Here is a 24,304-nt window from a genome sequence, read left to right on the forward strand (position 1 = left end):
GCTGAAGCCATTCATAGGGTAACACGTCCCAGGCGGCTGCTTGCCAGCCTTTATTAAGGGATGGGTTTCTTGGTTCAGAGTCTCCGCTCTGGTAAGCTTATGCTCTCTCCCTCTCAAGATGCATTAAAGCTTGTCTGCAGTAGGATCCGAGTGTCCTGCGTGTATTTCTTGCCGGCGAGAACATACAGCGCGCGGGACATATGGTGCCGAAACCCGGGAATTTGTTAACATCGCTGGCACCGCGGAGACCCCTCTAACGGGGCGGATTCAGAACTGCAGGGTGGTAAATTCGGAGAGGTATGTTTTTTCTGGACTTTGGCTTGGGAATGTTGCTATTTTGGGAGGTTAATATAGAGGCTTCTGTGCTTTTACGAGGAGCTATTTTGACCTTTCTCACTGTTGTAACAATCTTAAAGAAGTCCAAAATTACATATCAGAAACCGAATGTAGTGAGAGATGGGGCGCGCCCAACAATAAAATATAAGGAAAAAGGACCTCCCGGGATGTCTAGTGACAAGGGAGTGAGTAATTTGTTAAGAACAACAACAAATAAGAAAAAAGGACCTCCTGGGATGTCTAATGACAAGGGAGTGAATAATTTGTTAGATGATTCTGTAAATAAGTTTAAAGCTTTAAATCTTGATAGCTCTGATGACTCTAAAAGCTCAAGAGATAAAGTTTTAGAGAAAACAGCTCAGCTAGGTGAAAAAGAAACAAAAAAGGAGGGAGAGAAAATAGGGGATAACCGGTCATATCCTGGTAAATTTAAGAGAAATAAAGACTCAAAACCTAGCCTCTGCCCTACAACGAAACTAGAGGCCTTGGAGCTGAGCAGCTCAGACTCTGAGATTTTAGACTCTAGCAAGGAAGCAGAGCTAGAGGAGGAGGCAGCACGATACCACCCCGATAGATATCGGCTGCCAAAAGTGAAAGCAAATATGAGGCCATCGCCTATTAATCCAGCGGGTGTACTTCCATCAGCACCCCCATTATTTGGTACCAACTCCTTCTTACCATTAGAGGAGCAGAGAAAATTACAGATGGCTTTCCCAGTCTTTGATAGGGGAAAAGGCCATGTATGTTATTCAACACTTCTTAAAGGCCTGGAATGCCTGGGGCTTTAAAGCCTCATAAACATTAAAGCTCAGGGCCATACTGAGGCCAAGCGCCAAACCTCAAAACCTAAAAGGCCAAAGGAAATGGTAAAATGGAAAGATATCTTAACTGATCTTTGGAGAGGCCCGGATCCTATTCTCATAAGATCCAGGGGAGCTATGTGTTTTTCCACAGGATGAAGAGAATCCCCTATGGATCCCAGAAAGACTCACCCGAAGAGCCCCTTCGGACCTTCAAAAGTCGGAACTCCACCCTCTCCCCGGGAGTTGAGAGCCGCTATTGTTATCCAGATTAACTCCTGTCCTTGACGGAGAGAAAGGGGTGGGGGTGGGATTGTTTGATGCAGCCGTTTGCGGATTGGTGTTACTTCTGGCTGGTCTGTAAGCTCTAGGCTCAAAACTAAAGAGAGATCGCCCAAGCGCTCATATTTGGCTAACTATGCTTAAGCAATAGGCCGCCGGCCAGACAGCTCTTGCACACCCGGAGCCTAGGCTCATTGCACAGGGTAGAGTGTCTGGTTTGAGCAGCCCATGAGGGTGTTGAGCAAAGGCATCGCACAGAGTTGCCTAGTATGCAGGCTTCTCTGAGAGGTATGTTGTCCTGCATAAGGGTTGCCTGCCCCAGTCTCCCTTTCCCAGAAAAACGGCAGAGAACAGGTGAGAGTGCTTCGGGTCAAGCTAACAGCCTGATGGCGACTCTTGTACACAGTCTTAATGTTTGATTTGGGAAGGTACAACCTCTGCCTCTATCCCTCAACATATGGGTGACCTATTTGCTTGTAAAAATATAAAGCCTTATCATTAATTAATAAAAAAAAGGGGGATATGTAGGGAGCCGTTCCTGCATTCTCCATTACAATAATGGTGCCTGAAGACACCAAAATGTAAATTACTTCACAGGCGCTGGGTAATTTCCATTCCTTTGATCTCTGCCTATCCCGTGGCTCATTTAGCCTGAGGAGCTGAAGCCATTCATAGGGTAACACGTCCCAGGCGGCTGCTTGCCAGCCTTTATTAAGGGATGGGTTTCTTGGTTCAGAGTCTCCGCTCTGGTAAGCTTATGCTCTCTCCCTCTCAAGATGCATTAAAGCTTGTCTGCAGTAGGATCCGAGTGTCCTGCGTGTATTTCTTGCCGGCGAGAACATACAGCGCGCGGGACAGAAATGTATGATTTTAGAAACAGGTCATTGTCATTCAAGAAGTAACTGTCTCTGTCTTGGATAAAAAAAAAATAAAAGGAAGATTAAATAATTTCTAAAGGGCAGCTCACAACCACCTGTAACACCAATTCCAAGGGATCCAGCACCCTCTTTTGGCCTCTGTGAGCACCAGATATACACACAGTGCACATAGTTACATATATACATAAGGCAATATACGCAAAATAAAATGTATAATTTCAAAAGCATTTTAATAAATTATTTTTATTTTATGTGCACCAGTGTTTTGCCTTCGTGTATGCCTGTATGAAGGTGTCAGATTCCCTGGAACTGGAATTACAGATAGTTGTGAGCTGCCATATGGGCACTGGGAATTGAACCTAAGACCTCTGGAAGAGTAGCCAGTGCTCTTAACTGCTGAGCCATCTCTCCAGCAAACCTTCCCCAACCCAAATGTGCTCTGGAGCATGCGCATGCGTGGTGTGTGTGTGTGTGTGTGTGTGTGTGTGTGTGTGTGTGTGTGTGTGTGTGTGTGTGTGACAGTGTTTCTCTGTGTATCCCTGGCTCTGGTGTGTGTTTGAGTGTTTCTCCGTGTAGCCCTGTCCTGGAACTCACTCTGGAGGCTATACTATCTTGAACTAAGAGAGTCACCTGCCTCTGCTTTCCAAGGGCTGGAATTAAAGGCATCCATTACTATGCCCAGCACCCCCTTTGATACAGGGTCTCTCTATGTACCCTGGCTGCCCTGGAACTCGCTATGAAGACCAGACTAGCCTTGAAGTCACAGAGATCTATCTACTTCTGCTTCCCAAGTGCTGAGCTTAAAGACATGCACCAGCACGCTTGGCTTATTTTTACTAATTTTAATTGTGTGTGTACCTGTACATGGGAGCAGGTGCCAAAGGTTGTAGATTCCCCTGGAGTTGGAGTTACATGAGGCTGTGAGCTTATAAAGTGGGTGTTGGGTACTGGCTTGGATTATCTTGAACACTAAGTGCTCTCTCTAGCCCTAGATTAAATAATTCCAAAGATCATGGCGAACTGGGTCAATCAGTCAGGCAACTGAAAGAGAGCCACACAATAAACACCAGGAAGTGGTGAGCCTGCTAGTTAGATGAGGGTGGGTCAAGGCAGTTTACCTTTGGCAAGCTTAGAGTGTGTGTGGGGGTGGGGGTGGTATTCTTCCTTTGTTCTACTGCCCAGGATATGCTGGGCACAAGGAAAACCAGGGCAAAGTTGTAACAAGAGAAAGAGTGGTGACCGATAGGACTTCCCTTCCTCTACCTATCCTGTCCTCACAGGCAATGATGGATAAAACAAAGTCCTCAGAGTGCTGCAGAGATAACTGTTGGTCCTCACAAAGTCTGGGTGTACAAAGTTCCTCCTTAAGTATCTCAACACAACTCAAGCTCTCTGACTTAGCACCGAGGGCTTTCTGAGGCAGACTGTAGCCTGCCTAACTCTCCTCACCCTCCCAACATCTTCCACATGCATATGCTAATCTCTGCACCCTGGCTTCCACAACCTCTACCTTAAGTTTCTTCTGCGCCCCATTCATCTGCCAAGGCCCAGCTCAGAAACACCCCCACAAATGCATACTCCCTGGCACTGACTCTCCCAGTTTAAAGTCTCCCTTCTCTTGCCACACTGTGACTGAATACCAATGGCAGTGAACTAGAGCTAGCTGGACGCCTCTATAGAGTAACAACTGTGTCCCAGATGGCCCTTGCAGACAGTTTCACAGTGTGCTCAAAATGTTTGCAGAACTGGGTAGGACTTAAAACCATCAGCCTCATTTCTTTGCCATCATCATCTAACAGAAATAAACAGCCCACCCTGGGATGCCATCCAGGAGCCTCAGCTCCTAGCTCTGGGAATGGCTAGCTCGTTTTCTGGGATGATCTGTGTGGCCTGGGTTGGCCTGGCCTCTCTGCCTCTTACCTCTGAACTAAGAATAACGGCTCTTGTTAGAGAAGCTGAGTGTTTTGAGATGAGCAGCTCTACAAACAGATTCTCAACTTCAAGGCCGTTATTTCAAACTCTTTAGACTCGTGCGCCACTTACCAACTAATGCTAGAAACTCAGCCTGTTTCCAGCCAAACGCCTCTTCTTTCATCACAAATACCCCAGTGTGTGGCAGTGGGGAGAGCTGCACTGAGGACTCCTGGGTAGCCTGCTGGCTCTGCATTTCCAGAGTGCAGGGATTTCCACCCCAAGTGTGGACACAGTTCACGGTTTCAGGGAAGCCTGAGTTTCAGGCCTGCTATGCTCTCCAGTGTCCTGGTAAAAGTCATTCAGGAGTCCACAGCATTCAGTTAGCGCTCTAATGCTCTGACTGTGCTCACAAGCACTGTTTGCACACTAACGATGACCAAACCTTAATGCGAACACCTCTGCCTGATCACTTCCCACTGTCATGCCAGATACAGTCCAAGGGCTGCTTAGTGCGTACTAGCTGAGAAATTTTGTAACTGCATTTATTTAGTATCTATGGTACTAAAGGCACAACTATTATCACCTGACTGTTACTAATAACTTTTAATTTAGAAACTGGTCATCCAACTTTTAAAAAGGGTCCCAGTTAGGGCTGGAGAAATGGCTCAGTGATTAAGAACACTGGCTGAAACAGTTTCTTCTTCTGCACAATCAGGCTAAAAATCACAACCTAGGCCAGGCATAGTGGAGGTGCCTTTAATCCCAGTACTCAGAAGGCAGAGGCAAGCAGATCTCTGAGTTCAAGGCTAGCATGGTCTACACAGCAGTTTCAAGCCAGCCCAATGATAGACAGTGTAATTCTGTCTTAATAAATAAATAGAGATAGATAGCTAGAAAGATAGCAAGATAAACGGATGGATGGATAAAAATCAAATCACAACCTGATGGCTCAACAGTACAGCATTTGCTTAGCATGTACAAGGCCCTGGGCTCAAGACCCTGGGTTTGAACCGCTCTATTTACCTTATGTATTTGACAGTGCTATGGATGCCACAAAACCCTGTAGTTGCTTGTAGGTGCTCACACTGTGAAGGGAGTATTAAAAAAAAAATCCATTCCCAGGCTGGACAGTGGTGGTGCACACCTTTAGTCCCAGCACTCAGGAGGCAGAGGCAGGAGGATCTTTTTGAGTTTGAAGCCAGCCTGGTCTACAGAGCAAGTTCCAGGGCAATTAGGGCTGTTACACAGAGAAACCCTGTCTTGAAAAAAAAAAAATCCATTCCAATTAGATTTATAATTTATGAGTATATGAGTGTTCAAAGTTCTGATCTTATGAGAATATTAAAGATACCAAAGCCACTGTGATTCAGCCACCTCAGAACACCCAAGGCAGCCAGGAGTCCATTTAATCCAAGTTTCAGCTTTCTCATCTCTAGAATGGGAGACACCATGCAATGCATGGGGTTGCTGAAAAGGCCAAAAAAGTGATCAAATCTGTAAAGTGCAGGACATTTTCCCTAGGAACAACAAGGTAAACAGCAGGCAGATTGTTACCAATGCTAAGACACAGAAAACTATCTATCAACAGCATTGCAACTTGATGTCTGGACTTGTCAAACAATCAGTGACAATGAGCTACCTATCTACAATTCTTATGGGGAAAGTGCTCCGGAGAGGTAAAAGCAACAGGTCCACCCGAGGAAAAAATTAAGAAATTAGCAATCATTTTGCTTTTAAAAGTCAGCCCTGGAGCCGGGTGTTGATGACGCACGCTTTTAATCCCAGCACTCGGGAGGCAGAGGCAGGTGGATCTCTGTGAGTTCGAGGCCAGCCTGGTCTCCAGAGCGAGTGCCAGGATAGGCTCCAAAGCTACACAGAGAAACCCTGTCTCGAAAAAAAAAAAAAAAAAAAAAAAAAAAAGTTAGCCCTGGGGCTGGAGAGCTCAGTGGCTAAGAGCACTTTCTGCTCTGCCAGAGAACCCTAGTTCAGTTCCCAGCACCCATTTCAGATCACAATTGCCTGTAACACCTGCTCCAGGGCATCTGACTCCCTCTCCTGGTCTCTAGTGACAGCCACACACATGGCAGGCAGGCAGGTAGATGCACAGAGAGAAAACAATTTTTTTTTTTTTTTTAATGTCAGCCTTGCCAGCCATCATCTCCAAGTCCTATGATCAAATTTCTCACTTTAGTGTGAGGTCTCAAGCAAACATCTTCTAGGCAGCCTGTCTAAAGAGCCCTTCCTCTCTGGGTCTGAACAAGAAGAGCAGCAGGGCCAGAGACAATAGCAAAGAATCCATTCCTAGGGTTCTTCGTTCCTACTTCTTTTTTTTTTTGGTTTTTCGAGACAGGGTTTCTCTGTGGCTTCGGAAGCTGTCCTGGAACTAGCTCTTGTAGACCAGGCTGGTCTCAAACTCACAGAGATCCTCTGCCTCTGCCTCTGCCTCTGCCTCCCGAGTGCTGGGATTAAAAAGGCATGTGCCACCAACGCCTGGCTGTTCCTACTTCCTTTTATAGGAAGTAAAACAACTGCTATTAATTGATCTAACTGAATTAATGTTCTGAAGCTAATAAATCATCAGAACAAACAACACCTTAACATAGATCCCAGTATTAATTATTTTATTACTAAACAGAGTTAAACATCGATCCATTCTCACATCCTTTCCATCACTGATACTTCTGACACAGACAAAGCTTTTAAAAAGCACAGCACATAGCTGGGTGGTGGTGGTGCACACCTTTGATCCAGGACAGCCAAGGATATGCTCGTGCACGCGCATGTGCACACACACACACACACACACACACACACACACACACAACACAGCATACACTTCCATGTTTGCACACAGCAACAGACATACACGCAGGCAAAACACCCATACATATAAAAATAAGCCATATACATAATAAAAATCTTATTAATTCCAAGTAAATTCAAACACTTAAATATTCCTTTCTATCTTAAATTCCATCAGATTTCATAATAACTATCTAATAAAACATAAATGTAGCCGGGTGTTAGTGGCGCATGCCTTTAATCCCAGCACTCTGGGAGGCAGAGGCTGGCGGATCTCTGTGAGTTTGAGACCAGCCTGGTCTACAAGAGCTAGTTCCAGGACAACCTCAAAAGCCACAGAGAAACCCTGTCTCAAAAAACCAAAAAACAAAACAAAACAAAACATAAATGTAAAGGTTTCTCCCCTCTCCTCTATTTTAGCTCCTGCCACTGCATTACCAAGTACTTCTTTTGTTTGTTTGTTTTTTGGGGTTGAGGGGTTATTTTTGTTTTTTTACTTTGTTTTTCCGGACAGGGTTTCTCTGTGTAACAGCTCTGGCTGTCCTCAAACTCACAGGGATCCACCTGGCTCTGCCTCCCAAGTGCTGGACACTGTGCCACAACGCCAGTGCCAAGCACTTCTGAAGATGCTTCTAGAACAGATCATCCTGTGCCCTGACTATCTGTTTATCACCTCAAGTAGATTGTACACTCCTCAGGAACAATGATCTGTTGCCTGCACTCTGCCTAGCAACTAGACAGTATCAGCACACCTCTCCCACTAAAACATGCCTGCTCATCCCACATAGGAATGGAACTGGTCCCCAGTGCTTTCTTGTTAAGATGAACATTAGCAGAACCAATGGGACAGATCTGTAATCCCAGGTCTTCTGGAGCTTGAGGATCACAACTTCAAGGTCAATCTAGACAATGTAGTGAACCTTATCTGGGGGGGGGGGTGGACCTTTTGGGCTAGGCATGTTCTCAGTTGGTAGAGTGCTTGAGTAATGCACAAGACTGGGGTTTAAGGCTCATCACCCATAAATCAGGGTACATGTCATCCTAGCACCCCAGAAGCAGGGACAGAAGGACCAGGAGTTCAAAAACAAACTAACAAACAGGTGTTGTGGATTATTTAACTATGCAGATTCATTGCATTTGTTTAACAACATAATGATGTGTTTGTTGCATTTGTTTAATTATGTAAAGATGTGTTGCTGTTTTACCTTGCCTGCCTAAGTTACCTGATTGGTTGAATAAAAAGCAGAATGGCCAACAGCAAGGGAGAAGATAAAGGCAGGATTTCTGAGCAGGGAGAGTAAGTAGGAAGAGGAATTTAGGCTCAAGGAGAAAGAAAGAGACAACAGGGAGATGCCAGACAGACAGACATGGAAGAAGCAAGAAAGTAGGACATACAAGTAAAACAAAGCCCTGAGACAAATAAAAATATGTTAAATTAAGTTAAAATTAAGTGGAACAAGCCTAAGCTCAAGCTGAGCATTCATAATTAATAGTTAAGTCTCTGTGTCTTTATTTGGGAGCTGTTTGCAGCCCAAAGAAAAATCCAACTACAAACAGGGCTAAGAGTGTGGCTCAGTGGTGGGGTGTTTAGCTAACATACATAAGTTACGAGGTTTGGTCCTTAGCACTTAAAAATAGAGTCCTTGAAATTAAACACAAATGTCTATCAAGTATTCAGATCAACAAGACTTGGAATGTCACTGGGCCAAGATGGGGCATGCCTGTAACCCCAGCATTTGGGAGGTAGAAGCAAAGTTCAAGGCCAGCTGAGTTACAAGAGTGCAGTCTCAAATGGAAATGGAAAAACCAGAGTTCCCCCAAGATGTATGATAGCCAAATTGGTTTTGAAATCCCTCAAACTTTCTAGACATGGTGGCACAAATCAGTAATCCCAGAACTAGGAAGACTGAGACAGAAGAATCACCAATTTGAAGTCAGCCTAGGCTACAAAGTGAGACCCTGTCTCAAAAACAAACACCACCAAAAAAATCCCACAAGGCAAGCAAGATAGTTTGTGGGTAAAAGCGCTTGCCATTCAAGAACAGTAACTTCAGTCCCAATCCCTGGGACTCAAAAACAAGCCAGTAGAAAACATCTATAATCCCACAGTAGATGGAGACAACACAATAACCACAAGTCACATGCCTGCTAGCCTGCAGTATGCCAGCACACAGGAAAGCATAGCAAGCAGGGAGATGGAGCCTCAACATGCAGAGGGAAAAATGACTCCCAAAAGTTGCCCTCTGACCTCCACACAAGCATCGTGGTTCACGCACACGTGTGTACACATACACACTTGAGCACCCCTCAAACTTCAAGGAACATACAAACTACAGAGAAATTCCACAAAAACAACAGTTCTGCTTTAAGAAGTCAGGATGTGGCCTCTGTGTCTGGTTTATTTTATTCTATTTATTTTTGCTTTTTGGAGACAGCCCTGGCTATCTTGGAACTCGCTCTGTAGACCAGGCTGACCTCAACCTCACAGTGATCCACCTGTCTCTGCCTCCCAAATGCTGGGATTAAAAGCGTGCGCCTCCACTGCCCAGATATCATGCATTTCTAACAACCCCCAACATGTTCCTATATGCCACATCAAACACCAAGAAAGTATAGCAGATACTGTATTCTGAATTTTGCAACTGAAGAAGCCAACGCTCATAAAGATAAGGAAACTTGGGCAGGATTCCAGAGTACCAAGAGGCAGAGGCAAAGGCAGATGGTGAACCTAGGTCTTCTGACTGCAAACCTAGCACCGTTGCCACTAACCCACCTCACCAATCTTCTGATATAAACACCACAACCAAAGAGATGTACAGCTTTCCTTTGTCCTACAAGGAAGAGGGAGGAGGTAGAGCTGGAAATACCAGCTATGGGAGAATCAAGCCAGCCAGGTATTCATGGTGATTTCAATCACCCATCCTTTAGCTAATACTCCTTAAAGGGCTAGAAGGGAACTAGGGATTTAGCTCAATGGTACAACACATGCTACACCCACACACAATTTTGAGGAGAAGAAGATCTGGCTTGGGGATAGGGGAATTACCTGGCTCAAGAGCTTGTACTAAATCCCTAAGCAAATGGCATGACCCTGCATGTTCTGAGCTATGCTGGACTATGTTCAGATTTCTGCTGGACTATTCTGAGTATTCTGAGGCACCCACCATTGAATGGGTGAACATCCACAAAGGGTAAGAGAAACATTTGTCTGTCCTCAAGAAGTGCAGACTTGAAACATAAGCACCAGATTTCTCCATCAGCCATGGTGCCAGACCTGTCCTCCGTGGCCCGAGGGTGCCAAACCTGCCCCCCACCCCCACTTTCCAGTTCACAGTTGTCTAGTATCAGACCCCAAGCTCTCTGACTTCAGCCCAGGCTGCTTCACCACAGAAGACCATCCACCCTGATCCAACGTAAGCCTTCGGGAAGACAGCTCTCAGCCCTGGCAGAGCTGTCCAAGACAAAATAAACTATAACACAGGCCAGAAATCCTAACGCAAATCCTGATGGCAAGGGTTGGGGTGATTCAATAGGAGGCTAATCGATAGGCAGCAGGAATGCAGGAATGCAGCAAAGGAAATCTGGGCCCTGGATGGGTGGCTGGGTGAAATGAACCAGCCAAATCCAGAGGAGAGTCATCTCTCCCTGCTGTTTTCCTCTGATACTTCATGTGCTGTCCTTGCAGAGTTATGAATCCCCATAGGAAGGAGAAGGCAGAGCTCAAGACTGTGAGTGGAAAACCAAGGGAGGAAACACATCTCTTCGGGTGCTGGCCTCTGTCCTCTGTCCTGCAGACATGCTGACTTGTTTCTACTCGAGCCCTGTGAAGGAAGTCACAGCATTCCCTTTTTACAAGGAAAAGAGACTCAGGGTGAGTAAGCTTCAAGGCACTGATGGTAAGAGGAAAAGCAGCATGAAAACAGGGACTATCCACCTACACCACTATGTGGACTTCTACAAGGAACACAATAGATGCTGCTGACTTGAGCCCACTGCCTTAGATGCCAGCTAAGATTGATGTTTCTTCTCAACGTGCTCAGATTTTCCTTCCAAATATAATCACCCATCCTCAACAACTAACAGATATAGTCATCCATCTTCAATGACTAATAATGACTAACCTAAAGCATCTGTTGGTTTAGTCCAGGCTTGATTTGAACAGGCTATGTAGTCCAGGCTGGCTTCAAACTCATGGAAATCCTTTTTCAGCCTGAGTGCTGTGTGTGCACGCACACATGCATGGAGCACTAAAGTTGTTTTTGAATATTCTCTTCCTCTCTGTTCTACACTTTTTTTAAAGGCAGAGTCTCACTAAAGCTAGCTGGAAACTTCTGCCTTTACCGTTCAAGTGCTGGAATCACAGGTGGAGAGAGACCATTATATTCAGCTTTCTCTTTTAAAAACAGTAGGTGGTGGAACACTCTTTTAGTACCAGCACTCAGGAGGCAAACATAGGTGGGTATCTGTCTGTCTCTCCCTCTCTCTCCACACACCACACCCCACCCCCACACAGACACACATGCACACCCAGGCTGTGCAGGTCATGCAGCCAGTGGAATGCTTACTATGCAAGCATGAGGACCTGAGTTACAGTCCCAGCATCCGCATGCAAAGCTGGGAGAGGTGAAGTATATTTTTAATTCTATCACTAGAGAAGTAGAAAGAGAGGAACCCTTGAGGCTTACAGGCCAGGCAGGCCAGGTGGAAGACACTATCTCATAAAATAAGACAGATGCCTCCTGAGGAATGACACTCAGTGTTGACCTCTGGCCTCCACATATGCAAAACTTCACAAACGTGCATACATGTGCATGCAATCTTACCAAAAACGGATTTTTTTCATTTGAATTGAAGACACCAGTATGTTTAAAAAGTCAACACACAGGGCCTTTCTGACACCCCATCTGTCTTAAGAAATAAATAAAACTATGTCCTCAAACAATTAATGTCACCAAGGGAAAATCCCACTGCTTAGTTCCTGGATGGGTTTCAAGTTTTCCATCCAAGGGCCTCTGGGACAGACAGTCCAGCTGGCACACACACTATTAAGATACTGTAATTTGGGAGAGGGAGAGGAAGAGGGGAAGTACATGTGAAACAAGCCTGTTCCCTAACTTGAATTAATAATAATAAAAAGAGAGAGAAAAAAAAAAAAGATACTGTAATTTGAGCCAGGCGTTGGTGGTCCACGTCTTTGATCCCAGCACTTGGGAGGCAGAGGCAGCAGGATCTCTGTAAGTTCCAGGACAGCCAGGGCTACACAGAGAAACCCTGTCTGAAAAAAATAAAAGATACTGTAGTTTTTAGATGTTGATTATCAAGAACCAAAAGGCCACATTCACTATCCATTTAATTTAGAAAGATGCCGTCTCATATGCTGATGATTTAGTGACTTTATTAACCATGAGGATGCTACCCTGGTCTCAGCAATGAGCAGAATTTAATGAAGATGTAGTTCCCATAAGCTCCTGGCCTCTGCATTGTTCCGACTCCGACATTCTCAGCAGAACCTAACAGTAAACGAACTGGTTGCTTCCATGATCTACAGAAATGTACACGTGTGACCACAGTCCCCATTGCTTAATCTTACACAATGTGTGTAACTAAAAACCTAACCCTTCCTACAAACTCTCTTCCTCTTTATTAAAATAAGAAAAGAGAAAATCTGAACTACCTAAAGTAGATACTTCCTTAATTAGCTACCATGCCATAAAAAGAAAAGAAACTGGGACAGTAAGTTGGCTCAACAGGTAAAAAGGGCACTTGCCTGGAAACCTGGAAACCTGAGTTCACCCCAGCCCCCACTCACATGGTAGAAGGAAAGAACCAACTCCATCAAGCTGTCCTACACAGAGAAACACTAAAACATAAAGGTGTGGTGGTACACATGTGTAACTCAGAATCCCTGCAATCAGCAGGCTGAGGCAAGGAAGGGGTCACAAGTTCAAGGGTAGCCTGGGTTATACATAGCAAGTCCCACACCCTCACTGCCCATACTCCCCTTAAAAAAATAAAACAAGGAACTGGCAAGATGGTTCAGATGGTGCTTGCTATGATGACTTGAGTTTGAGCCCCAGAACCCACAGAAAAGTAGAGGCAGAGAACCAAGTTCTGAGTGTTGTCTTCTGACCTCTTCCTGTGCTGTGCTTTGAGTGCCCCCAAATGATAACAACAGTGATAATCATAATCATAAAAACAACAATAACAATTTAATTTTAAAGTGAAGAAAAAGGGTGGAGAGAACTCATTGCTTGCTGCTCCCGCAGAGGACCTGGGTACCGTTCCCCTAACACCCACATCAGGCAGCTCGCAACTTCCTGTAACTCCAGTTCTAGAGCCTCCCAAAGCACATGCACACATGTGGTGCACATAAACACACAGGAACACACATATACACATAAACAAAAAGTAAATAAATCTCTTTTTAAGAGGTTTGGGGGCCAGATGGTAGTAACACATGCCCTTAATCCCAGCACCTGGGAGGCAGAGGCAGGCAATCTCTGAGTTCGAGGTTAGCCTGGTCTACAGAGCGAATTCCAGGACAGCCAGGGTTACACAAAGAAACCCTGTCTCCAGAAAAACAAAAACAAAACAACAAAAACAAAACAACAAAAACAAAACCCAAGGAGGTGGGCGTTGGAAAAAGAAGGGGAAAAAAGGAGGAACAAGAAGAGAATCTGAGACATACGGTCACCTTTCTTGGGAAACTAACAGAGTACTGTCTACAAAGGTGCCCAGGAAAAATTTGGATGGTTCTTGTTGGTAGGCCTCGATCTGAAGTTGTTTCTATTAACAATTAAACCATATAAATCTGATCAGCGGTAACTATCAGACAAGTGCCATATATCTTGTTCTTTCATACATATCTTAGGTAATCCTCACCTCAGCCAGGTAGATATTTCACAAGTGAAGATAAGTTTATAAGTCTCCTGTGTAGCAGGGTCTATGTCCTGGTCTGTATTCTTAGCACTGAGTAAGGGACCAGAACCAGAACATGAGAATAAATATATGATTAAAGGAAACAAAAAGGAACTGGAAAAAAAATATGTGACCCAAATTTTGCTCTCTTCATCTGACTGGAGCCACTGCCCGGGACACAGTGCAAATAATCCAATCTGGCTTTCATGTTTTCTTCCAAAGGGCAGTGTACCATCTTTGCAATGTATATATCACCAAGATGGCTTCTGAATTTGGATACATATTCTGATGGGCAGAATTTGGTGCTGTCTCACTTTCCCCCCTCTCATCCCACACCTTGCATAAATGGGGTTATGTACTGAGTGCAGGGACAATGCCAGCCATGTGAAGCCTCTGGCAGTCACGGAATCAGCCAATATGATGCCCCTAGTCCCTTGAACAAGTCTCTGAGTTGAGACACATCACTTCCTACGCCTCATTTTCCTCCCTTTACACCGGGCATAAAAGAACATACCAGCCAGATACTTTTCATGTGTACCTGTGTGTGGTTGTATGAATATGTATGTGCACATGCATATTAAGGCTAGAGGTCATACAAGGTTGAAAGGTCAAAGTTAAATAGCTTCTATTACTCTCCATTTTATTTTTTAAGACAGGATCACTCACTGAACCTGAAGCTATAAAATTAAGAAAGGCTGTCTGGCCACGGATCTAAGGAGTCTGCCTGTCTCTGCCTTACCCCAGTGCTGGGGTTACAGCTGGGCATACTGATGAGCCCCTTTACCTGGGTGCGGGGATCTGAACTCAGGTCCTCATGCTTGTATGGCAGGTACTTTACCAATTGAGCCACTTCTCCAGTCCCAAGATTGGCTTTAGTCATATAATAAATACTCATTTGCCAGGTGGTGGAGGTGGCCGAGGCGGCAGCAGCAGCTCACGCCTTTGATCCCAGCACTTGGGAGGCAGAGGCAGGAGCATCTCTGTGAGTTCAAGGCCAGCCTGGTGGACAAAAATGAGTTCCAGGACCGCCAGAGCTGTTGATACAGAGAAACCCTGCCTTGGAAAACCAAAAATAAACAAACAAATAAATAGATAAATCAATTCTCATTCATGACTAAATATCTACTGAACATTAACCGTAAGCCAGATACTGCTGGGCATAGAGCAGTGAACATTTCTGTAAAATCCCACCTCAGGGAGCCATAGTTTCAGTAGACGCTGTAATACTCATCAGAAAGCTTTTACAAATTTCAAAGGATTACACTATGACATGCCACTTACCTCCTAACTTATCCATGCATCACCATGTACCCGGCTGCCCCAGCTGAAAGCCTGGGAATGTCTTCCTCCTGTCTGTATCATGCTACTGCCAATAACCCTACCAAACCACCAAGCTTCTTCTGACTCTCCTTTAGAAGTCTTGGACATGTATATCTTTGCCCATTTTCCATGTGTCTATTCTAGGCCCTTAATTCCCACCCGAATAACTGCTAGTATCAGTGTAATAATGTTAATGTCTAGCAGTTATTGATCTTTTACCATACAGCAAGCTCTGTGCTGACTTTGCATACACAACAAACATACCTTATTCTGTCCTGTTGATAGGACTCATATTTACAGAGGAACGGGAGGCAGAGTAACCTGCCCAGACACATAGCTAGTCAGTAAAGAAGGTATAGCTCAAACCCTGATCTGTAAGATTCGAATCCACCCCCACCCCCTCCCCCAACAGAGTTTCTCTGTGTAGCTTTGGAGCCTGTCCTGGAACTCCCACCAACAGCTCTCCAACATATCCAGGGCAAGATCCAAGGCTAGAAGTCACCCTCCAAGGTTACACTGCTCCTCAACACACTAAACCCCTGATGGCCCACCGCATTCTCCTTCCTCCACAAAGCCTCCTCCCTACCTTCCCTCCAGACAAGAACCTCCCCCTCTGTAACCTCAACCATTTAAACACACTTCACCACTGACTTCTAAAATTACTCCTGGCCCTCCCCACCTCCTCACCCCCCATTTCCAATCCTGACTTCTCCCAGGAAGACAAGGCAGTGTTTTCTCATCTCTGATGCTCAGAGTCTCAACAGTCTGGGTTGGTAAGTAAGTGGTATGCATGTGGTAATGGTAGAACCTCACAGCAGCCTCGGAGGAAGCAGGTTAGGCGCTAGGACAAGAACAACACAACTATTAGACCTTAGGACCATAAGAAAGACAAGAACGTGGACCCTCACAGGTAAACTCAAAAAGACAGACATCACTTTGAACAAAGTTATTACAGCTGGGGTTGCTTCTCCAGTGTGTCAGCTTTGTCTCTACAAGCATCTTGAAAGCCAATTCAGTTACCTCTGCAACGGCAGACACTAAGCTAGCCCTAGACCAAGAGACCTGAGTTATTGCTCTCTTACCGTGTGGCAGACGTTGTACTTGGGGTCCTGTGGCATGGGAGAGGATGTGCAGTGACACCCTCCTCCACTCCACTGTGAAGAGGCAAGCTTTCAAACATGCAGATAGGCAAAAACCAGGACTAATTACCGCTGGTGAAAGAGGACCCTGATTAAGGGAGAGTTGTCAGAGAAAAGAGCTGATTAACGAACACAGCTCTGTTCTTCTCCACAGCTACAACTGGTGTCCAGTCCACAGATGGATGCCTGCAACTTCCTCGAATGCCCCTCCCACTCTCCAGAGAGCAGCCAGATGCTTAAAACTCTTACCAATGATTAGGGCTTGCTTCTGAACAGTACCCTTCAAAAGCTTTCCATCCACTTAGAATCCAAACTGTCAGCCATTCGAGGCCTGTCCCCCTCCTGTAGGGGAAGCTGTAGCCACGCCTTCTTAGGGGCTGGCTACAAGAGTACCTGAGGGCTTATGAGGGCGTGGTCAGAATGAGTAGGGGGACTGCGTTTTCGGTTTCGGTCTCTCTCTTTGCTTCTTGCTGTACAGACTACCACCGGCTGGCTGGTTCGCTCTGTAAGTAAGGCTTTTCCCTATTAAATACCCTTATATTTCTACCTGACTCCGTATTGGTAATTACCTACTATACCCTCCTTTTATTTACTCTGCTCTCCCCTCAATCACTACAGAGGTCTTTCAATTTCTTTAATCTTGACAACTTTCCAGCCATTCTTATGCTGTTCTCCCAGCCAGGAAAAAGCCCCCGAAAGCTGGTTCTTTTCAAAAGACTCAGTTCAAACTTTAACTTTTCAAAGAGGCTATCCCTGACCACTCTACCAAAATAGCACCGCTCCCCCTCACTATGACCAACTTTTCCTTGTTTAATGCTCATCAATGACACCTCCTAAATGGCTAGCTTCTTCACTTACTCTGATCTTGCCTGCCCCCACCATCTCTCTTAGAGACAGAGTCTCTCACAGGCCAGGTTGGCCATGAAATTGCTCCCTCAACAAAGATGGCCTTGACCCTCCAACCTCTACCTCCCAGTGCCCGGTTACAGACAGGTCTACAGGGACACACACAGCCAGTATCTGTCTCTCTGCTTGAAGTGGGGGCTGTCTGATTCCCCTCTATGAATGTGACTGGATGCACTGGGTACCCAGAAGTTCCAGAATGTTTGCTATTATCAAGGAGCATCCTAGGGATGGACCATCTTTTTGTTTGGTTTGGTTTTTCGACAGGGTTTCTCTGTGCAGCTTTGGAACCTGTCCTGGAACTCGATCTGTAGACCAAGCTGGCCTCGAACTCACAGAGACCCATCTGCCTCTGCCTCCCGAGTGCTGGGTTTAAAGGTGGGCGCCACCACCTCCTATCAGGATAGACCATTTTATATTCTGAGAATACATCAAGCAGATGTTTACAATGTTAGTTAAGTTCCTACTATGTGCTGGGTATTAGTAATCCTTTCAGAAAGGCAAATCCACTAGTTCACAATCCCAGAACAAACTTCCCTGCTGGCCTTCTGAGTTCAATATTTGTCTGTACGACTCCTAAATCCCTCCCACCTTTGGCCCACTCTCAAAGGAAGAACTCCACGCTATGATTCATACTCACGTTGCTGTGACAAAAAGCAAACCTTCTTTACAGTCACTAAAACATTTTCACATTCATTTCCCTTACGAAAACTACAAGGCACTTTCCTAGACAGACTCACAACAGGAAGTAGTATCAATTCACATCAAGACTGGACTGGACCAATCTCCTTATTCAGCAGAGGACAGGGAAGTGGTGAGTCACAGGGGGTAAGGCTGACAATACGGAAGCTCCAAGAAGGCCTGAATATGGGGCAACCAAAAGAGAATCATAGGGCTAGTGACATCTTGGGCCTCACAGCGGCCAGATCCGAGCTAGTGGATGCGGAAACCAAGGTCTCAAACTTGTTCAATTTCACAAGTGAACAGAGCGGGTACCAGAGAGTCTCTTCACTCCCCTATCCTCTTTTCTCTCCATAAAGGAGGCTTTTCAAAAAGACTCCTAAGTCAGAGGCCGAAGGCAGCTCAGACTCCACCAAGGGCTCGGAGGAGGGCAGAGGTGAACCGAGAGACACAAAATGATAGGATGAAGAAAAGAAATGAGCCAAAGTGGGGGTGGAGGCAGTGGCTGGGAAGGTGGGTGAGTCAAAGCGAGAACACAGTAAAACAGAGTGGAACAGACTGAGCACGGAGTTTAAGTGCTGTGAGATCTGGGTCAAGAAAGGCCTGATAGGGGAGGGAAGAGTTTGAAGGGAGTCTGATGGTGGAAGTGAGCCGGCTCAAGGAGACACAGGAGTCTGGTGGAAAGTGGTCCCGGGCCGGGAGAGGCACCGGAAGAAGTCTAGCCGAAGAGTTCCAGGGTTGAAGGAGACCCCGAAACGAGTCAGACAAAGTGGAGTCCGAGCCTGGGGGACCTTAGGAGAGGCAGTGGAGAGTCTGATGGGGTCGGGGCCGCCTCACCGCGCTTGTTTTTGGTGCCATGCTTCTTGGCAGCCGTCAGCTCCTGTTCGATCTTCTTCTCCAGGAACTCCTGCTTCTTACTTAGCATCTCCTCCGTGTCCCGAAGCCGCTGGATGGCCTCCTGGGGGGTCGGGCCGCCCTTGCTCCCCTTACCCCCTCCAGTCCCGAACAGCTTCCCTAACACCGACATGGTTGCTGCTCGCCGCGCCGGCCTCCGGCGCCTGCTGCGGCTTGGCTCGGCTCCGGCGCCCGCTCCCGGCCCCGCCGCTCCCCGCAGCCCGCAGGCCTCGCCTCCACCTCCGCCCCGCAGCTGGGCCCGGCCGCGCAACCTCCCACAGGCCCCCACGCCCGGCCCGGCCGGCGTCAGGGCAACGCGCCGCTGACTACAGCTCCCAGAGCACCACGCGCCCACAGCCCCTCGAGTCTAAGGGAGGACTGTGCGCTGCATGCCGGGAGTCCGAGTCTTCCGGCTCATGGCGTACGATGGCGCACCTTTTTAGTCGCGCCGAGGTCAAAGGGTGAGGTGGCATGCTGGAAGACGTAGTCTCCTTGGAATGTGCTCCGTAGAGACGGAAGAACAGGGAGCGAAATAACTATTACAGAGAGGGATTCCGTGGTAGAGGCCTGGGTTAAATTCCCAGCCCCCAAAGCACATGATCACATTTGATTTTCATAATCAGTGTATGATAGTTAATGCCGTTCCAGGGTTTCGTTTCTTTTTTGTTTTTGGTTTCTCTGTGGTTTTGGAGCCTATCCTGGAACTTGCTCTTGTAGACCAGGCTGGTCTCGAACTCACAGAGATCCGCCTGCCTCTGCCTCCGGAGTGCTGGAACTAAAGGCGTGTGCCACCACCTCCCAGTGTAGATGCCACAAATCTTAACCACCAGTCTCACACTGCTGTTGAGCTAAACAGGTTGACAGCAGAGTCCTTGTGTCCTGACTGTGTCCTAATAAGCTTATGTCAACTTGACACTACTTGACATTGGAGAGGAAGGAACCTCAGTTAAGACTGGGCTGTAGGCAAGCCTGTAGAGCATTTTCTTCATTAGTGATTGATGGGGAGGGTCCATCCCATTGTGAGTGGGGCCACCCTGGGGTGATGGTTCTTGGTTCTATAAGAAAGCACGTTGAGGATCTGGAGAGATGGCTCAGTGGTTAAGGCACTGACAGCTCTTCCAGAGGACCCTAGTTCAATTCCTAGCACCCACATGGCAGCTCACAACTGTCTGTAACTCCAAGGTCTGACACCCTCACACAACATGCATGCAGGCACCACACCAATGCAAATAAAAATAACTAAATTATTAAAAAAGAAAGAAAGAAGGAAGGAAAGAAAGAAAGAAAGCAGGTTGAGCAAACCATGAAGAAAGAGCAAGCCAGTAAGCAGCACCCTCCATGGCCTCTGCATTGATCCCTGTTTGAGTTCCTGTCCTGACTCCCTTAGATGATTAACAGTGATATGGAAGGGTAATCTAAATAAACCCTTTCCTCCCCAACTTACTTTCTGGTCATGCTGTTTCATCACAGCAATAGTAACCCCAACTGAGACACCCTAGGAGTCCAGAAAATCATCTTGTGGGGAAATCACAGGAGAAAACTCAAATTTGAGTGCTGTTCCCATACAATTGATATTGGTCACCGAAGAAGAATTTTGATCCTACCCTGGCACTGTTTTTGAAAAGGTGCTGAAAGCCAGGTGCAGTATGTTGTCTACAGTGTGGCCTTGGAAGACTGACACAGGAGACCACAAGTTCCAGGCCAGCTTAGCCTTCATAGCATAATTCTCAATCTCAAGAAGAAGAAGAAGAAGAAGAAGAAGAAGAAGAAGAAGAAGAAGAAGAAGAAGAAGAAGAAGAAGAAGAAGAGGAGCAAGTCATGATGTCTGCTTAGGTTGTGGAATACCTCATGGTGACACATGGGTGGCTGCCATCTCGCCTGAGGATTTAACTGCCATGGCAAGACTCACAGTGTACATTGGTTAAATACCAGAAAGCCTGGGCTTCATTGTTCTGGCCTTTGGGGTAAGTGCAGGCCCTTTTAAATTTTTAAGCAACTACTATTACCTCATTTAAAAGCTCTGTGAAAAACAGGGGTGTAGCACTTGTTGCTTGCAAGGCTCAGTTCTCAACACTCATGTGATGGGTTACAACTGTAACTCCAGTTCCAGGAGATCCAGTGCCCTCTTCTGACCTCCACAGACTCCAGACACACATGTAGTACAAATACATGCAGACAAAATGCTCTTACAATAAAAGAATTTGTTTAAAAAAAATGTTTCTGGTCATGGTGGCGAACACCTTTAATCCCAGTACTGGGAAGGCAGAGGCAGACGGATCTCTGTGAGTTTGAGGCCAGCCTGCTCTACAGAGTGAGTGCCAGGATAGGCTCCAAAATAATACAGAGAAACCCTGTCTCAAAAAACCATTAAAAAAATTAACTTTCTAGATAGACAATAGAATAACTGATTCTTTGTAGCCATTGAATAGACCCTGCCAGCAAGCAAGAGAGTTGTCTGTAAAGAGACGATTTCTGTCTGCTTATGCTCTATTGATCTGCAATAAGTTACTTAGATTGTAAGACCTCAGGAAAGCTCAGGCCTCCAGGATCTTTTCCCAGGACCATGGTCACCCCAATCACCAGGTGGATTCGAAAGTTTGATGCAAACTGCACGAGGCTTTATTGTAGTTTTTTAACAAGCTAACCCATGTTAGCTCGGGTCTTTCATCCACCAACCATGGCTGATGGCTAGGAAAGACAGCTCGAACCATCTGCATAGAGATCTTGAAGGGCAGCATAAGGGGAGTGTCTAGGAGTACGCACAGGCTCAGCATTGGTGTGCCTCCAGGCTTGGAGGGCTTGCCCTGTGTTGATTGGTCAACTGGTTGTTATGGGCCATAGGCCCTCCCAGGGTGGTTGCTATGCTCTGTGTGTCATTGCTGTGCACCTGTCCAAGAAGCACACCCAGAGCCATAAAGCATAGCCCACCAGCTAACTTCTGATTGGTTCCTTGCCACGAGGCAGGCATCTGACCTCTTAGTGACCAAGCAAGGTCAGACAAGCACGTGTTCAGCTGTTATGGCTGCCGAAATGGGGAGCTGGTCCCTTCAAGATGTAAATGTATATGGGATATTGGGATAAATTTTGTTTTGTTTTTTGTGTTTTTTTCTTGAGATTTATTGGGATGATTTTATTATTAGATATTCTGGTAGAAGCTTCATCCCAACCCCTGGCAACCATATACCTAGAGAGTCTGGAATGTTCTGATGGAAGTTCCACCTCAAACCCCCTCCCTCATCTCTCTCCAAACCCTGCCATATCTCCAGAAGCCCGACAAATGATGACCCCTCCCCCAGAGATGCTCAAGACCACTCCCACAGGGTATTTAAACTGACCCCCAGAAAATAGACATGTGGTTTTCTAGTCTCTCTTTTCAGTCTCCTCCCTGGGAGTTTGGAAAGTCATGTGGGAGCGTTTTTTATCCATTCAACGTGGGCTTTTTCTAATTCAGTTTGATTTGGTCTGATTTGGATTGCTGCATCAGTGGAGAGGCTAATCGGGGTGCAGAAACTTCATTAGTCATGTAAGATGAATGTACTCTGTAAGAATTTAGCAAAATCACTATATGGGATAGAGACTAGAGTAAACAGATGCTTCTTAGGAGTGCTTTGACTTGAGGAATCCAAGCGGAGACCAATGATTGTTTTACTGAGGGTGCCATCCCATGACCTTGCTCACAGGACACCTCAGGCACACCAGAGGCTCTTGTATTATTTGTGTATTGTACACAATGCTTAATGAAGGATGAAAGTCATGGAGACATGTGATGCTCCCTTCAATAAGATATGTAGATTAAGATGGGGAACCTTGGAATTGGGAAATGCTTTGTGTAACAATTGATAAATACACTTTTGTGCTAGAGAGATGGCTCAGAGGTTAAGAGTACTGGCTGGCTCTTTGGCCTCAGCTGTAGAAGCAAGATGACGAAAGGAACATCATCCTTTGGAAAGCATTGTGCTGCCGCTGTGGCTCTAAGGCCTACCAACTTCAGAATGGCAAATGTGGCTACCCTGCCAAGCGCAAGAGAAAGTATAACTGGTGTGCCAAGGCTAAGAGACAAAACACTGACGGAACTGGGTGGCTGAGGCACCTAAAAATTGTCGAAGATTCAAACATGGATTCCATGAAGGGACAACACCTAAACCCAAGAGGGCAGCTGTTGCAGCATCCAGTTCATCTTGAGGATTTCAGTCAGTCATAAAATAAAATGTTCTGGTTTCCGGGCAAGGGGGGGGAGGGGGGAATAAAAGAGTCCTGGCTGTTCTTCCAGAGGTCCTGAATTCAATTCCCAACAATTGAATGGTGGCTCATAACCATCTGTAATGAGATCTGGTGTCCTCTCCTGGTGTGCAGGCAGAACATGATATACATAGTAAAGAAATAAATCTTTAAAAAAGAAAAGAAAAAGCCATGCAGTGGTGGCACACACCTTTAATCCCAGCACTCTAGAGACAGAAGCAGGTGGATCTCTGTGAGTTCGAGGCCAGCCTGGTCCACAGCATGAGTTCCAGGACAGCCATGGGTGTTACACAGAGAAACCCTGTCTCCAAAAACAAACAAACAAACAAAAAATACACTTTTGTGCAGTTTTAAAGGGGTGGCCAGTGAAAGGTTCAGGCTTTAATGCTGATCAGCTCTACCTCTTTGAGAGACAGACCCCGCCCCCTGACAACAGTCAGGGCATGCGACGTGCCATCACCCACCATGCATTTACAGCCTACATGAGGACTCTGGGCATGCGTGGAACCTCAGTGCGTATGCACAGTCTTCCCTTTGAAAGTTCCAACTTCTTTGCTTTGCGCTCTCTCTCTGCTGCTTCTTCGCTCTGTTTGCTTCTGCTTCTCTTCTCTCTCTCTATGGCTACCGGCCATGGCGGTCAGCCATTTACCCCGTTTCTCTTCTCTCTTAGTCTCCCTACTCTGCCGGGCTTATAATAAAATGGCTAATATGTCTCAACTTGCGCTCCCCTCTTTTTATATCTAATTTAAACAAAAACATAACAGCCAGATCCAGCCCAGAGAGTGTATTGAAGGTTCCAGCTCCCCATTTCGGCAGCCATAACAGCCTAGCACGTGCTTGCCTGACCTTGCCTTGGTCACTAGGAGGTCAGATGCCTGCCTCGTGGCAAAGAACCAATCAGAAGTTAGCTCGTGGTGCTACGCTTTATGGCTCTGGGTGTGCTTCTTGGACAGGTGCACAGCAATGACACGCAGAGCATAGCAATCGCCCTGGGAGGGCCTATGGGCCATAACAACCAGTTGACCAATCAACACAGGGCAAACCCTCCAAGCCTGAAGCCACACCAATCCTGAGCCTGTGCGTACCCCTAGACACTCCCCTTATGCTGCCCTATAAGATCTCTATGCAGACACTTTGAGCTGTCTTTCCTAGCCATCAGCCATGGTGGGTGGATGAAAGAGCCAAGCTAACATGGGGT

The 24,304-nt window shown here is 46.2% G+C and overlaps 1 protein-coding gene and 1 pseudogene across 1 annotated transcript in view; one reads left to right on the top strand and one right to left on the bottom strand.

Moving 5' to 3' along the window:
- Chmp4b (charged multivesicular body protein 4B) overlaps positions 1-19,123 on the bottom strand; it is a 48,107-nt gene extending 28,984 nt beyond the window's left edge. The window contains exon 1 of the mRNA XM_027421423.2: positions 18,811-19,123. Within this exon, the coding sequence (XP_027277224.1) occupies positions 18,811-19,000 (190 nt within the window). The 5' untranslated portion in view covers positions 19,001-19,123. The remainder of the gene's footprint in view (positions 1-18,810) is intronic.
- A 3,664-nt stretch (positions 19,124-22,787) lies between these two features.
- On the top strand, positions 22,788-23,087 carry LOC100774572 (annotated as a pseudogene).
- The last annotated feature ends 1,217 nt before the right edge of the window (positions 23,088-24,304 follow it).

The sequence above is a fragment of the Cricetulus griseus genome, chromosome 6, assembly GCF_003668045.3.
Source record: "Cricetulus griseus strain 17A/GY chromosome 6, alternate assembly CriGri-PICRH-1.0, whole genome shotgun sequence".
In the NCBI taxonomy this organism is placed as follows: Eukaryota; Metazoa; Chordata; class Mammalia; order Rodentia; family Cricetidae; genus Cricetulus; species Cricetulus griseus.